This window comes from Pagrus pagrus, assembly GCF_965226575.1.
Source record: "Pagrus pagrus genome assembly, chromosome: 14".
Lineage (NCBI taxonomy): Eukaryota > Metazoa > Chordata > Actinopteri > Spariformes > Sparidae > Pagrus > Pagrus pagrus.
In genome coordinates this window covers 5,891,651-5,907,212 of record NC_140198.1, presented here as the reverse complement: position 1 = coordinate 5,907,212, position 15,562 = coordinate 5,891,651, and the positions used below count along the sequence as shown (strand labels likewise).

Below are 15,562 nucleotides of genomic sequence, written 5' to 3'. Positions count from 1 at the left end.
CTCCTGGAACGCCTCTTCAGTAGTCTCACATTCAATTCAGTGACTTTGTGACGAAAATCATATTGTGCCAGACTTTGTGATATCAGCAAATACTGCATTAGTTTCCAAATAATTGATGTGATACTGTATTGTGATTTACACCCATCGAGCTAGTTTTAACTACTTTATATACAGTTAGGTGGTTTGGTCCATTGGTTCCCAACCTGGATGTTAAAGGTGGGCAAGATAAATCTGACCATGAGATGATAAATGGGGCAGAAAAGAAGAAAAAGTACATTTATCTAAAAGAAAGACCATCTGAGAAGTATAAATGTGAAGTAATTCTTCAGTGGAAGTGCTAACAACATGTGGACATATAAAACTTGAAAAGAAAAGTGGAGTAGTACAACGTATTGTATTTTAGAAATGTGTTGTATGTATTTATTTAAGATTTCAATGTGAAAAGAAATTCAAGCAGTCAAATAAATGTAGTGTAATTTAGTCAAGTAGAGTTATAAAGTAGAGTACATCAAATTAGTAGCCTGGGCTGCAGTAGCTATAGTAAAAGTACTTAATTACTTTCCAGCACTGCAGCAATGCAGACCAGTTATGAATATACGTATTTAAGATCTGATATTAGTGTTGTCATTTGTATTGTATATCATTTTGACATGTAGGCTACTTTTAATCTTTAAAAAAAACAAAAAGAAAACTTAATTTGAACTTTGTGTTGTTGTAATGTCTCGCTGTGACCACTAGAGGGCAGTCAGCACCCTTCATATACAGTGTGTTGTGTTATGAGCTGTCAAATCTCCACCAGCAGCAAGGAGTATGTGATGCTGGTGGTTTATTTTGAAAGTCCACAGCGGAGGACTTTCAAAATAAAAAGGAACGTCTCGTATCAGCCGCTGATTGGTGGATTGACTGCAGGTGTGCTCGGTTGCTAAGCAGCGCACAGAGAAAAGAGAGGAAAAGTGTGTTTTTTTCAGCATCCGGTCAGATTTTTAACCGTTTATCTCCGTTTTTAACCAAATTACATCACACATTTAGTTTAATGGGATAATTCCTCTAGTAATTCTCCTCATGATAGCGTCTGTTTTTGTTTTTTGTTTGTTTTTTGTTTGTTTACTAACCTGCAATTTAATTCGGAAATGCGTCCACTGCAGCGTGTCAGACGTGACAGCGGATTAGCACCTAAAAAACAAGACACACCGTCGAAAACAAAACTGAGCAGAAATGACAGTAAGACACAAACACACACCAGCTTTACATTCATTGACTGAGGTAGGCTATCTGTCTTCATTAAAGATAGTTAGCCACTGAAGTGCACCTGAAGTTTAGTGCTAACTAGTGTGAGCTTCTCTTTAAAATACAGGAATTTAATTGCAGTAAAATAATTGATGTTTCTCTTCAGATCTGTTTACATTAACCTCATTATAGATAAGGCAGTGCTTTAGGTTGGATTTATCTCATGAATTTTAAAGGAAAAGTTCACCTAAAAATGAAAAACTCAGTTGTTACCTACTTGCCTTCTTACCGATGGAAAGTCAGGTGGCGTCTCATAGACCACACGACATTTTCTGGAGCTTCATGTCAAAAGAGCGTTGCAGCATTCTCCTACACAACCTAAGTTGATGGGGACTTGTTTTCAAACCTAAGTATGGCTCCTAAAAATGGCTCCGTGCAGCTTGTTCGTCGTATTTCAAGTTTCTGGAAGCTCGGAGATCCCCAACTGACTCAAAAAGACGTTATTCACACCTTTTTTAAAAGCCAAAACTTTACTGTAGCTGCGAAGCTAAAGGCTTTAGGCACCGAGAATCCCGTCTGAACTGGGGGCGTGAACTTGCTTTCAGCTATCTGTGAAATTTTAGCGGATAAAAACAGCCGATTGTATGAAGCCGTTCTTTGACTTAACAAGTGCAGCGTCCGCAAAAAGGTGTCTTTTTTCAGTTGTATTTTTTTGAAGCTCCAGAAATTTTTGGTGGACAACAAAACTGAAATTTAATTTTTGGTTGAAAACCTTACAGAGCGCAAGAGACGTCTGCCCAGCAAGCGTTATGAAGCACTTCCAGTAGTACCTGAGGTGGAGGAGATCAGTGTCCTGACTGTCGGATCAACCAACCGTGTGTTCGTGGGTATTTTGATTAGTGAAAAGATATTCACAAGTATGGATAACAACTATGATATCTATTCTCTTCATACTAATAATACTAACATGTACAAACCAGTTTTCCTCTATGGGAATGATGATTAAAAGGCAAAGTATGAGGTAAAAGTAGCCATAATATAGCTACAACAGTAACAGACATTCAATTCAGCCACATCACTTTCTTTGTACTCATCTTACTGGGATGCTAGAATGTGTATTTCAAGTAGTTTGCTGAGGTTTTCTCAAACTTTTTCTTACTCTCTTCTTCCTCATATTCTCATGCTTATCCTTTAACAGACGAGCATCGAGCCTGTCCACTGCAAATCTGCGCCACGCTTGAGCGGCCCTGCATTTACTGAAAACCCCAGAGGCAAAGCCGTCTCGCCTGCCGCACCGGCTAATAAGAAATCTGGCCACCGAGTGTCACCAGCAGGACACCAAGCCGCTCAGATGACTCCCGATGCAGAGGCTTTTAAAGGACGTGAAAGGCAAGTTAAAGAGGAAGAGCAAAACTTGGCATCGACTCCGACGTCTTCCAGCATGGAGTCAGACACAGATTTCAGCTTGGATGATGATGAGGAAGATTCCTCTGCCTCTTCAGCCTCCAGCAGTCTGTCTTCCCCGGAGATCTTCAGGAACGAGAACTTTGGTTTGTGTGTGCACGTTTTGTAAATCCACAACCACAATATAATGTTATTGCATTCAATTTGTATCTCCTCTTTCTCTTCATAGTGGAAAAATTGACTTTTCCCTTTGAGGAAGAGGCGTTGGGTCTCCATCGTCACATAAAAAACTCCACCTTGCTGGATTTGAGCCGTGCTGAGAGCATCCACATGTATCATCCCCCCAACCTCTCTATCATCGCTGGTATAGTGTCAGAAAACCCTACGACACCATCTTTGAGTTAAACTACTTTTAAGTTCATCTTTGATAGGACTCCAACTTTAAACTCATTGACCGACCATCACTTTTCATACCGCATGTAGCTTATGGTGAAATATGTATTATAAAATAATCTAATAAGAATTATTAGTATAATTTAGAGCATATTTTGAGTGAGTTTTGTGATGCTTTGACCTTTCAAAATGGTTTAAATCCAATTTTCTAACAAATCATATATTTATTAGAAATTAACATTTTGCAAACTGATATTCTAAGAACAGAAAATCTGTGTATGATATAATTTGATGTCGGCAATTGTCTGATCTGATCCAAACCTCTGTCTGCAGATGCCTCTACTATTCTTTCTGAGAAAGACTGTGAGATCAAGTGAGTTTGTCAGTTACTTAACATGCAGCGGGGACCCTCAGAGGGAACAAAACATGCTCGACATCTATACGACCAGAACCAATTCAATCACTGTCTTTTCTCTTTGAACACAGACGACCTGAAGCTGAGACCAAAACGCATACGGATTCATTTAAATCAGGTGAAGACTCAGTAATTTAGATGTTTATCTTAATTAAACTGTATAATCTCATACACAATTCATAATCCATCATTTTGTGTTTTTATAACTCAATCTGTAGACAAAGCCTTCAAGTGTAAAGCCACACCAAAAGTAAGAAAGCTTTTTATTTCGTCTAATCTAAAATATGTGTACAATTTATCTTTACAAAAGTAAGAGGGATTTTGCTCCCCCAGCTCACCAACAGAAGACCCATTCTGTGCAAGAAAAGGGTTTGTTTCAAAAGCCCCATGGTTGCCGAGACATTAGAAGCAAAACACATCCCAGCCACAAAATCAACCATTCACAGCACCAGCGAGCCCGTCCAAACGTCCAGCCCAGCTGAGCAGATGAAGCCTGACGCAGACGCACACAGAGCAGGTGAGATCAACCACAAGGAAGAGGTGTTACGACTGAAAACTCCTGTTAAAAATAATCTGCAGAAAGCCAAGTTCTTTGATTTCATCGACGACAGCGACAGGGATGCTTTCTTTCGGAGTATGAGAGAAAGGTGCGTCAAACTCAAAAGTTTTTCGTCATTTCCTCTCACAGCTGCTAAGCACATCCTGTGACATCTGAAACCAAAATATTGTATAGCAAGATTTGGGTTTTTTCACATAATCTAGATTAAAGAGGCCCGCACCTGACATCCTTTAAGACGAGTGTTATGTAACTGTTATTAGAAGACAATAATTCAATAGGATGCCACACCCTGCCATGTTTGTTTGCAAACACAGTGACCTTTACACTTGAATTACTTCTCAACCAGGCCTTTATTATTTCATAGCCTACTGTAAAAATGGTGATTCTTGTTCTTTGCCACATAATTGGTCCCTTTGAATACATGTGAATGAAAAAGCACTTCTCAATGTACTACTTTCACAAACTTAAAGAAATGCAGTTGATTTACTTTTTGTTAATTTGCATAAATGTTATCTAACAAGTGTTTGGTGCAAAATGACCACCAGATGTCAGACCTGTATTTTTTTTAAATAGCCATCTTGTCTTATCTTTTCAGTCATTTTCTTTTGTCATTTTATATGTGAAATATACGTGTTGTTTGTGTTTCTTTCTTTGTGTTTTTTTTTTATCTAATAATTGATTTAATCAAATGCGTCATTGTGAGGTCGAAATGTAAGTTAGTTGAGGTGTTTACTCTGTGGTTTCTTTATCTGTGTTTCTATCTTGTCTTTCTGTAAAAAAAAACACATTTTGTCAGAAGAAATGTCCAAAAATAAATAAATGTACAATAAATACATAAATAAACAATTGCTGGTGGGTGTTCCTCTGTGTTTGTTTGGCACAATTCTGGCTTTTTTTAAATTTTTATTTTTTTGCACTATCTGTTTCTCATGTGAGTCCGTCAGTGATCTTTGACCGTGTCCTGAAAGCAGCTCAGCAGTCGCACTTGTATGATTTCGGTGAATAACATTTCATGCTGCCACGATTCGCGACAAAACATCAACACAGCGAATCCACTGACCACGTGGTACCGGGCCAAAAATACCAGCCAATCGGGTATTTTGTAGTAGCAGCAGCATCCGGTCAGCCAATCAGAAAAATGTAGTGGGTTACCAAGCAGCTCCCGTGACTAATGCCTGTCATATGACTGTGACACCCATGGAGACGGCTACAAGGAACAAGATCTGCTCTTGGATTTGAAAAGAAGAGGGACCTTCTGTACCGACTTTATTTTGGTACAAAATGCCTCCGACTCTCTTCCAGAAACTTTTCAACAAGAGAAATGCGTTTTCGTCGCCGCCCCCGAGGTGCAGCAAAGAGGACCCAGCTTTCAGGTAGCTTGCTCTGTGTTTGAGTGAGTGTGTGTGTGTGTTTCTGGTTTGTGTGTGTAACGCGTTACGTGTGTATGCTGTGACTTTCTCTGCGGCCTCTGGGAACGTGGCAGACTTTGGCCGTGCATTCTTGCACTTAAAAAACAACACAGCTGTGACTTATCGTGTATTTAAAGCTGGCGAAGCAAAGTGCAAGCGAGACGTGGGATACGTGCTTTTTCTTGTGCCTGTTGGTGAGGTTAGCTAACATGCTAATGCTAGCTGCCTGCCCAGACGTTAGCGCGGCTGCTGCTGCTGCACGCGCTGCCTACCGTTGGGACTCGGCTCGCCTCATTAGCACGAGGCAGCACTTTTTGTTTTGTTTTGCTAAGTATCACAGCTCGTCTGCTGTTGATAATGAGTGATAATAAGTTGAGAATAAACGCTGTCTCTGCCCCCGAAGTGGTTTATCGGTATCATCGTTGAGAAGTTGTGTCCTGCTTTCTCCTTTGTCTTCCTCGTGTCCCCCCCTTTGTGTTTCTGTGGTAACGGCAGCAAAGCCTGCGTGGTAGGGAAGGAAAAACAACAGGGCAGCCGTGACAGCACGGTCGGGGTCTTTCTGTCTATACCGCCGGTATCACTTGATACGTTACAGCTGGCTTCCTTGGCTTCATGCGACGGCACTGTACTCGTCGCCGCTGCCGCCAGACAGCAGAGGAGGACACAGTGTGCTCTGTGGTGGAGCACATGCGATCACTTCAGTTGGCCACTGATGACAGACAGATCCAAGGCAATCCAGGCTTCAGCCCCCGTAGATGGGCTGTAGTCTAGGGATGCACAGTGTTTAAAATGGACTTAAAATCGTCTGTTTTCAAAGCCGCCAATAGGGATGTTTAAATACCATCATGTGTCTTGTATACACCAGTGATGCCTTGTACAAACGACGTGTAGTATGTTCTGATTTAGTATTGAACATGGCACTGGTGTTAACTACATAAATACCACAGTATATATCAAGTTTACACCAGTGACGTATATGCAACATAGCATGATCTGATTATACACTACTCAAAATCAGTGCGTCCGTGTATGTGCATGGATACATGTGATAAAAGTCAAATTAAATGTGTCACATAATTTTTGGGGACTAGAAATACTCTCAAAACACAACATAAAAATTCAAAATAAACAATCAAGTGAAACACTAGCATATCCCCAACTAATTTTGAGTAGTGTCATTTTATAATGTATTTTTCTCGAGTGTGCATAAACTATAGGTTATAAACTGCTGCTCTGTATTGGCTGATAAAAGTCCATATCATGCATCCCTACTTACAGGACTTAACAATGCACTGGTTGAACATGTCTTACACCCATTAAGGCAGACGGACATAAATTATTTACATTTTACATGTAGAAAACATACAACTAGTGCTGCAATTTTTCGATAAAGTTAAAATGTGTGACAGAATGGCATTATTATAAAGTACTGTACTGCTGCAGAGATGCCCTGGCCTAAAAATCTCGCTCTCCACATGTAAAAAAAAACATGTTTGTTTGGTACAGACCGCAACAAATGTTACATCATCACGACTTCATCATGACAGTAGCAGACGGTGCTGCTTGTTTTCTAATGGAGTAAATGTAATGAATGTAGATTATGTGAAGAATTGTCTAATAGTTTTTTAAAATGTTGTTCCAAAGGTAAATAAATCATCACACTTAATGTTACTATAAGCAGCGTTAGTACTTAGGCAAAATTCAACCTGACTTAGGAATGCATCACTGAGTTGGTCAGTAGGATACTCTATACTCCCTCAGTTGATGTGCAGTTTCCCTGTTTATGTTCCTACACACATACTGGGTCAGGGTCAGGTCTACCACCAAGGGGAAAGTGCCCTTTTTAGTTTTAGATACACTTGCATAGGAAAATGTTGCTCTGGGCCCCTCACCCATGGTGGATATATTTACCAATGGATCTGAAAGCTCACCTCCTTGTGGTGCTACTTGCACTTTGGCCCATGTCTGTGCCAACGCACGTTCCATGGCTATAAAGGTGCCCTGTGCCGGGTGATATAAATGATGTGTGTTTGTGTGTGTGGGGGTTTGGCTGACTGGCTTCAATCCTAGAGCAAACAGGCAGACGGCAGGCATTTCTGTTAACTCTGTGGTCAGCTGTGCTCTTCATACCTCTGGCATGAGCTCCCCATTCATCAGGCATGAATTGCTCTGGAGAGGGCAGAACTGCGAGAAGACAAAGGCAAGGAGAAGGAGAGATGGATGGAGAGGAAACTTGGCTGGAAGCGAGCGGGTATAGATGGGTTAGAATAAATCATTTAAGTTGTCTGGGGTTCTGGGTGAGAGAAAATTGGTGAATGAGAGGGTTTGTTTTAAAACATATGCTAAAACGTGTAAAAGTAGAGGGTGGAATACAGATTTTTATGAAGGCCCTTATTGATGGGTGATGTGAAATTAATAAAAAAAAACAGAGGGGAGAGTTTGGGTGGTCAGGAAATTAGCAGGCAAACTTCAGAGGATGGATAGAGGAGAGGATGAGATATGTCTGGAGATGTCTGACAGAGGTGGAATTTGACTGTGATAATCTTCAGCTAAGAATGATAGTTTTAAAAACTGCAGTTGACCAATCTGCCCTGTATTTGTTTACACTGAGGACTGCTTATGTGAAGGGCAGATATTACGAATCAAGCTGGCTTACCCTTCAAGTGAGACTTTAAAGACAAGACATCCACTCAACACTGGTAGATTGTCTCCCTTAAAAGCACTTGCGTACTTGACTGGAGTTTGGGTTTGTTTGTATATGGTTTTATCAGTATAGGTTTCAGCCATAAGGTTTTGGCTTTATGCTGTATTGCACTTTTAAATGGTCGTGTAGTTGATGAATAGAAAAAGTTTTCCAAAAAGGTTGTTGGTCTACATAATGCATCACCCAAAGCTCTGTCAATCTCAGTCTCTGTCACAGCACATCACTGTGTTCTCCAGAATACCACAGAGTGCAGCAGGTTGGCTGACCCTGGGAGGAAAGCCTAAAAAGCCTCTCCTGTTTCCCTGGCTGCAGCACCTGACAAGGGACAGCATACTGTACATTACACTGAGAGCTCCTGGCTCATCCTGCAGCCAGTCAGAGGCCTGATCGTCAGCCAATAGCTTTGTCCTCCCCACCCACGACCAGACTGCTTGTCCTGGCTGTCCCCTGCCACTGCCGCCTGCTGAGCAAACTTCCCTCTTGACCTGGGCCATACAACTCAATATAGCTGTGCCTGTGCTGCAATATGAAAAGGAGGGAGTGTGTGTAAGCAAGAGAAAGGATGGGAAGGGTGTTGGAAGGCTTCTTGTTTTTACAGAAGTTTCACTTTGGAAGGCCTCAAAACCCAAATCAGATGTTTTCAAAAGGAAGAAAAGTGATGTATGAGTAGTATTTTTTTTCTGATGTTTTCTACAAATAAGATGATATACCTTGTGAAACCTTGTGGGCAAATTAAAAATAAAATCTAGACTTAGTAAGTCATATCAAATGGGTATGCAGCTCACCTATGGTTGGAACATATCATCATTAAATGCATGACGTTGCATATCGCAAAACAAAATTATACACCAAATTAGATGTTTGAAGTGATACTCTTTCCTTGGCAGTTTACAGGAGAAGTAGTTTCTCAGGTTCCTGACTGGCATGGCGTCCTTCCTCCACCGTGTACTTTCATAACTCTGTGTGTCATGTGAGGCTTTCATCAATCTCAGGCTGTCAAGTTTGTGGGACGATCACATGGTTGCATTCTCAGTCGCTCACATAAAGCTATGAGTTGTCTAAGTGGAGTTTGTGTGCCTGGTGGCTTCACACTAGTGAGGTATTTTTGCTTCTTGTGCATATTTAAAGCATGTTAGTGCAATGGATTCATGTATATATAGGTTTGTATTACAAGGCTGATGTGTGTGTGTGTGTGTGTGTGTGTGTGTGTGTGTGTCCCCATGTGTGTGTGTGTCCTGCCAGGGTTCTGTAAAGACAGCGGCTGTCATCAGGTTCCTATCATAGCTATTTTAAGTGGCCACACTTCGGCTTCTCAGAACTGCAGGGTAGTCATGGTAAAGATATAGTTTTACTTAAAAGTTGCACACACACCCAGGATCAGTCCGGTGAGTGCTACTATGTCGACTTAACATCTATTTAGGCCAGTGTGTCCTCTTACTTTGGGAGGACATCAGTTCATTCGAAGTGCTGACCATGTATCACATGCTGTTGCACTCCTTTCAGGTTGTTGGTTGGTTGGTTGTTGTGAGTGACGCTCGGCGAAATGGCCTTAAAATAATATTTTTGATAAATAGTCATCAGTAATGTGGATGTAATGAGGGTAAAGACAAGTGTTAGAACAAGTAGAACAGTCTGTTAAGTTAAAAAAACTTTGATACAATACCTTTTGAAAAATATCGATGTTCGATACCACAGGGAAAAATTGACATTGAGGGCATAACATTTTACCCTATACTTTACTGCAATGCAGCCTTTAAAACCAGATAAACACACCACAAAATAACGTCTCATTTCACAAGATCAATATATTGATATATTGCCCAGTCCTTGTTGATAGGCCTTTCTAGATTACAATAAACTGAACTTTGATCATACCATCACATGACAAATTAAAAAAAAGTGAGAACTTTCCAAGCAAATGTAGTCTTGCATTTATTGATGACTTCATGCAGTTTTCACAATTCTCAGAATCACAATAATCATCAAGTGTTTGTCGTTGATCATCAGTTTCACAGCTAATGCTGATACATGATACAAGAACAGCAGGACCTCACAAGAGGTGTAAAAATGCAGTGCTAAACATACTATGCTCTGCAGGCCAAGTTTCTCTGCAAGTGATGTCCTGAGCTGGGTTTCCTTCCAGAGTATACAGTAGTCCTAATTTTATCCTATCTTTTGCCCCAACATTTATATAGTGGCCCATGTGTTTGTTTTCACTAGGATTACCCATTTAAAAATATGTTGTTGGAACATGGTATGGTGGTTTGGATGACGACTTCCATCAGAATGAACATGGCATGCTCGTTAAAATTTACAAACTTCTTGCATGCAACCTTGTTTAGTAAATCACACAACCCTTATCAGCACAGGGCAGCAGACAAAGTGACGTGGCATTGAACTTCCACAGATAACAAGCAGCATGATTAGTTCGTCTGCTGGGATCCTGAAAGTCAAACCAAAAAGTCACATCGCCTAATTAGCCTACTTTCAGCCTCCTAGATGAGAAAGAGGGAGAAAGCGTGAAATGAGGAAGATGGGGGAGGTGGTTTGACAGAGAGGCAGGATGTGCTGACTGACAGTATAATCAGTTTGCTTTAAGGCTGAGCAATTAATCATGTCTATCATGTGACTCTTTCTGTCACTTTTGATTACTAAATGGTGCAGAGAGGAAAGAAAAGTTTAATCTTCATGTGCAAAACTTGTCACATTATCGGAAATCTGCTTTCACCTTGAAAGCAAACAGACCACACATCTCGTTTCTACATATCTGTCACCACTCCAGTTCAGCTTGATGTGATGTTCATGTGATTCTTTGTGAGACACAGTCATACTCTCATCACTCCGTTTCTGTCATGTGCTGCTTATTCAGAAGAAGTGGTGACACAGGAGTGAGCCATAGTGTACACACGGTCATGAGTGAAGACACACAGTGTTAGGCCAAACACACAATATGTAAGTTTAGCTTGTTTTTTAGGACTTGTTAAGGACACTATGCAGGAAATAACAGCAAACACATTTCTCCCTAAAGGACGACCCACGAAAATATACTGATAAGTTACTCTGCAGATTTTATTTCCTTTTTATATAGCGTTTATGTAACTCATGGGTATTTTTAAAAACAAGCACACCACTCTGGTTCTTTTTTATTTACCAACATCTCTAGGTTTCATCTATTGTACACATCTTGGGCTCCTTTTGTTTCTAAAAATCTACAGCTTGATCCAGCTGATATCAGCCTCTGGCTATATGAGTACCCTCAGTACTCCAGTTCATGTTTGACTCTGTTGTAGCTGTGGGTGCAGTAGCCTTGGGGCATAGCAGCATCTTCTCATACTCAGAGTCATGTGATTGCCGGAATGCTGAAGTCCTGAATGCAATGTAACCAGCAGGTATGCAGGTAGTCAGGTGCTTTCAGGTCACATGGGCCAGCGCCGGGAGGGAGTTTCTGTTTTAAAAGAATTCAGTCAGAGCAAAAACAATGGTTTGTTCAAGGAGGTGAAGTGCTTATGTTGGTGTGAAAAGAGGCAAGTACTAGCGTTTGATGATGTCTACCGAATTGGCATATGACAATGTTCAAAATAAAACATTGCGATGAACATCATTGTTGACATCAGGAGTTTTTCATTAGCACGTCACTATAGTCACTGCTGTTTCCTGCTTTCGCTCTGATGGCAACCTCCAATTGTCTCACCCAGCGAGAAAACTGCTTTTCCCCTCGAAGCTAAAAGCAAAACACCTGCTGCATTGTATTATTGCGATTCAAAATAGTACTAAGATCTCAAGTTCACTTTATTGACTGGATTCCTGCACAAAGTGTCCCTCTGCCTGCTATCCTCAGATTATGAAAAGTAACATATATAACAAGGGAGCCTACATATTCAAAGAGCATTTTACCACGCAAAAACATTTATATGATCGTTTTTTTTAAATAGATTTTTATATTTTTTTGGCAGAAACATCTGTTTGGCCAAAATGAATCTTATGGTGGGCCAACTTTGACTTGTGAGACCCACTTTGGGCAGTCCTTTGAAAATAATACTATTACATTGTCTAGTACATGCTGTATTGTGTTTCACCCTATAGAAATCATGACTTGGCCTCTCCAGCAGCAAATGAGTGTCCATGTGACATCACACAAGTACCCCAGTCTCTACGTGGAAGGTTTCAGATTTGACAAGGAAGCCGAATTTGGGAAGCATTATCATGTCTATGCATTTCTGAAAAATACGTGCAGAATTTGCCCCTATGAGACCAGAGGTATCTGAAAGATTAGATGTGATTGTCGTTCTTCTGTGTCACACCAGTGATGCATATCTGTTGTAGTAATGCACTTCCATCATGGGAAAGTAGCATGAAAGAGCTACGGCTTGCAGTTAAGAGTGCAAGGACTCTTGTGATACATCAAGCAGTTTGTGAAAGTGCAGGAACTGATGTGGGACATGTAACTAAGAACAAACTTGTAATCAGTTAAAGAGTGTTGAGATATCAGTTTGGCAGTATTGCTTTGCACTGTTCTCACAACAAGCCGCCTCAGCAGTCATCACCAACAGAGCACACTGCCCTTATCAAAAACTAGCCTTGCTTAATGTAGATTGTTCTTGGTGTGGTTTTTTAGATATCACACATGCAAGTTTTGTGCTCAGTGGTTTTAGCTTTTATTTCGGACCTCTGCCATGTGTTTCCCCTTTATGCTGTGTGTCAAATATCTGTTTAATATCTATATCGTATAACCTAGCAGAGTCAAACCACCTGCAGTGGTTGATAACGCCAGGACCAGCAGTTAAACCTAACCACCTCAAGCTGGTACAAGACTTTGCAAGTTAAATGTCACAATGCAGATAACGTACAAAAGCAGGTCAGTGAGGTTGGTAAATGACTGGTTTCATACTCTTTTAATGCAGTCATTTATATAATTGGTGTACAGTAAAAATGTATTTGCATTGGCTGCAAAAGGTCTTCAACAGTATTGTGTCGTGGCCGGAGGACAAGCTGCTGGACCTCACAGAAACCTCAGTCACACACAGCCGGAAGAACGTCACACAGCTTGGACCGAGGGGATATTTATGTAACCGTCTCCCTGTCTCTGACAAACACTAACACACACACACACACACACATGCACAGATGTTGCAGTGGCAGTGGAGAGAGAGTAAGGGCTCTTTGAGGTCAGTAAGTTGGCTGATGTCAGACTCACTGCAGTCGAAGAAACTTGAATTCTTTGTTGTAACCTTTAGCAGTATACACATTGGCCAGGAGCAGCTGCAGATACCTTGCCGCACTGTTGCAGACTTTGTATCACTGTCAGATTAAATTATTTCTGTTATCTCTCCTCGGTTTATTCTTTCCATCCCCCCTAACCTAAATAGTCTGTTGTGTCTGTATGGATACATGAATATGCACATGCTTTCCAGGGAAATAAATCAAGTGAAGGCAAGAATATGAAATATAACATTTGGCAACTTATTAATATAATTAGATGTTGAAATATTGATATCTTGATTTTTTAAAAATGGTTTATTTCAAGGAATTTCCGATGAGGTCATTAATTACATCCCAACACATTAAATTTGTAAGATTTATATGTTTGATGATATTTCATGGTCAAATGGAGAATTTCATAAGCTCTTTCAAGTCTGGCTATAGAGTACAGTTTGAATCTTTGATCATGACTACAATTAAATAGATGATTATAATTTTTCATCTAGATTGCCTATTTGTAGATGCATGCATGTGTCTCTACCCAAGATGATAAAAACATTTGCAACCTGTCTTGTTAGTATTGTTGCTTAATAAGGGAAAAGAAGTGAAAAATGCCACATTTCTATTTTGGTCTGAAATGACTCATTTTCTTTTATAACTTTCAACTCTAGTTGGTTTTATTTCTAGCCTTCCATAAGATTCAGATGATGTAGCGCAAAACTTTCAACCTTAACCGCAGTCCGAGTTCAGGAACTTGCGGCAGATCGGTAATGGCAAAAGTTTCAGTTCTTCCTGCTTTACTTTGCATCAGACTTCACCAAACTTACCACCATCCATAATTTTTAAAGGAAGAATTAAAGTGGTATAAACATCTGGGAAGCCTTTCCTTACAAGAGTCTGGTTTCTTTTTAGCTATTTGTTTCCCTTCTCTTCCTTCAAAGACTTCTTTTGTTAGGAGCACATTTCCGCATGTGTGATTTTAAATGTATTGAAGAAGGAAAGATGGAGAGAAGGGGAAAGGGAACAAAAAGGAGAGGGGAACAAAAAGAGTGGGAATTTGAAACGACACTCAAACAAATCCCCACTGTCATTCTCTTATCACAGCTCGCTCTGGCAGTCAGCAGTCCGGGCTCGCTGGTGTTGCTGCCTCTGTACTGTCCAGCTCACACAGTGCTCCTGCGATCACCTGACAGTCTCATGTTGTTGTGTGAATTTAGTTCACCGCTATTCTTAGACCCTGCTTTGGCTGAGAGAGGAGAGGAGAGAAGAGAGAGGAATAGAGAGGGAGAGGGCTGGGGAAAGACTGGCAGACTCGCAATGATGCCCAGGTAGGAGTCGGTAATATTTAACCAGGCTTGTGTGCATCCAAGTGGGCATGGTAGTGTTGGTCTATGGAGGTTTGACAACAATGCTTGTGTTGTTTGTTTTAAGCCTTGTTTTCTAAGTGTTGGCAACCTGTGGCTGTTTCCAGCTGGACAGCACTTGTAATTTGACGAAGCACGGCTGTAGTTTTAAGCGTCAGGCGCTGTGGTGATGACAAGGATTGATTTTACTGTTTTGGGCCAATGTTATATAATGAAGAATAATGGGTTTGTGGTGAACCACGCCTTCTCTTTTTCTTATTGAATAAGAAACAACTGTTTGCTATCTGTGTGTTTGGGTGGAGTTGTAGTTCAAAGAGTTCATGTTTTAATTATCTCTGATTGATAACTTTTGTTAAGGATGTCGGTGAGTCATTTCAAAAACACTTGAAACCTACTTGTTGTCAATTTTACATTTTGGATAGCCTAAATAACATTTTTGAAAGGGCTTGTCTTGTAAGATCAACAGGTTGTACAAGGAAATAAATACGTGTACACGTGTGTGTGAGTATCTTTTAAGTCATTTTGGGTTCAGACAATCAAGGTCAAAGCAGTACAAGTATGTAACAGTCATGAAGTCATGTGCTGCTTTTATGAATGACTCTCTCTTCTGTCAACGCTGTGACTGTCACAAGCTCACTGATGGGATACTTCCTCCTTTGCTCTCATCTTTCTGTCAAATAGCATTTCTGTTTTCTATGTCTGATTATCTAAGCTTAATTCTGTTTTTCCTCCATCGATGTTCAATGTTAGCTACATTTTCTCATTCTGATTTTCTTCTGCTGCTTTTGTCATTTGTTTTTTGTCTCTGTTGTTTCCCTCTAGCTCTTGTTTTGAATCCCATCTGGATTTCTGCTGTTGTCTTTTCCTTACTTTAGGAAAGTTATTTCA

At 40.4% G+C, this 15,562-nt stretch overlaps 2 protein-coding genes across 7 annotated transcripts in view; both read left to right on the top strand.

Moving 5' to 3' along the window:
• The first annotated feature begins 904 nt into the window (after positions 1–904).
• LOC311269164 (uncharacterized protein) lies at positions 905–4,846 on the top strand. 3 transcript variants are annotated; one of them, XM_084373191.1, is made up of 8 exons: positions 905–1,221; positions 2,007–2,110; positions 2,426–2,777; positions 2,861–3,031; positions 3,358–3,397; positions 3,511–3,557; positions 3,658–3,689; positions 3,773–4,846. In XM_084373191.1, exons 1-8 carry the CDS (start codon positions 1,131–1,133, stop codon positions 4,145–4,147), a joined length of 1,212 nt encoding a protein of 403 aa, XP_084229317.1. In that variant the 5' UTR covers positions 905–1,130; the 3' UTR covers positions 4,148–4,846. The 3 variants fall into 3 exon arrangements, with proteins under 3 accessions (XP_084229317.1, XP_084229318.1, XP_084229319.1); XM_084373193.1 differs by having other exon boundaries at positions 906–1,221; positions 2,861–2,995; XM_084373192.1 differs by lacking the exon at positions 3,658–3,689 and having other exon boundaries at positions 3,750–4,846.
• A 293-nt stretch (positions 4,847–5,139) lies between these two features.
• Positions 5,140–15,562, top strand: part of fnip1 (folliculin interacting protein 1) — a 43,049-nt gene continuing 32,626 nt past the window's right edge. The window contains exons 1-2 of one of the 4 annotated variants that reach the window (XM_084374317.1): positions 5,140–5,371; positions 14,528–14,638. In XM_084374317.1, the coding sequence (XP_084230443.1) occupies positions 5,280–5,371; positions 14,528–14,638 (203 nt within the window). In that variant the 5' untranslated portion in view covers positions 5,140–5,279. Of the gene's footprint in view, positions 5,372–14,273; positions 14,639–15,562 lie in introns of those variants that run through there. The other 3 variants (XM_084374316.1, XM_084374314.1, XM_084374315.1) reach the window with 3 other exon arrangements.

Excerpts from the sequence above, each read along its gene's own strand:
- LOC311269164 (XM_084373191.1), top strand. The coding sequence starts at position 1,131 with ATGCGTCCACTGCAGCGTGTCAGACGTGACAGCGGATTAGCACCTAAA. Across the intron at positions 1,222-2,006 it reads AAAACTGAGCAGAAATGACA|AGCGCAAGAGACGTCTGCCC; the intron begins GTAAGACACAAA and ends AAAACCTTACAG. Across the intron at positions 3,032-3,357 it reads CCCTACGACACCATCTTTGA|ATGCCTCTACTATTCTTTCT; the intron begins GTTAAACTACTT and ends CTCTGTCTGCAG.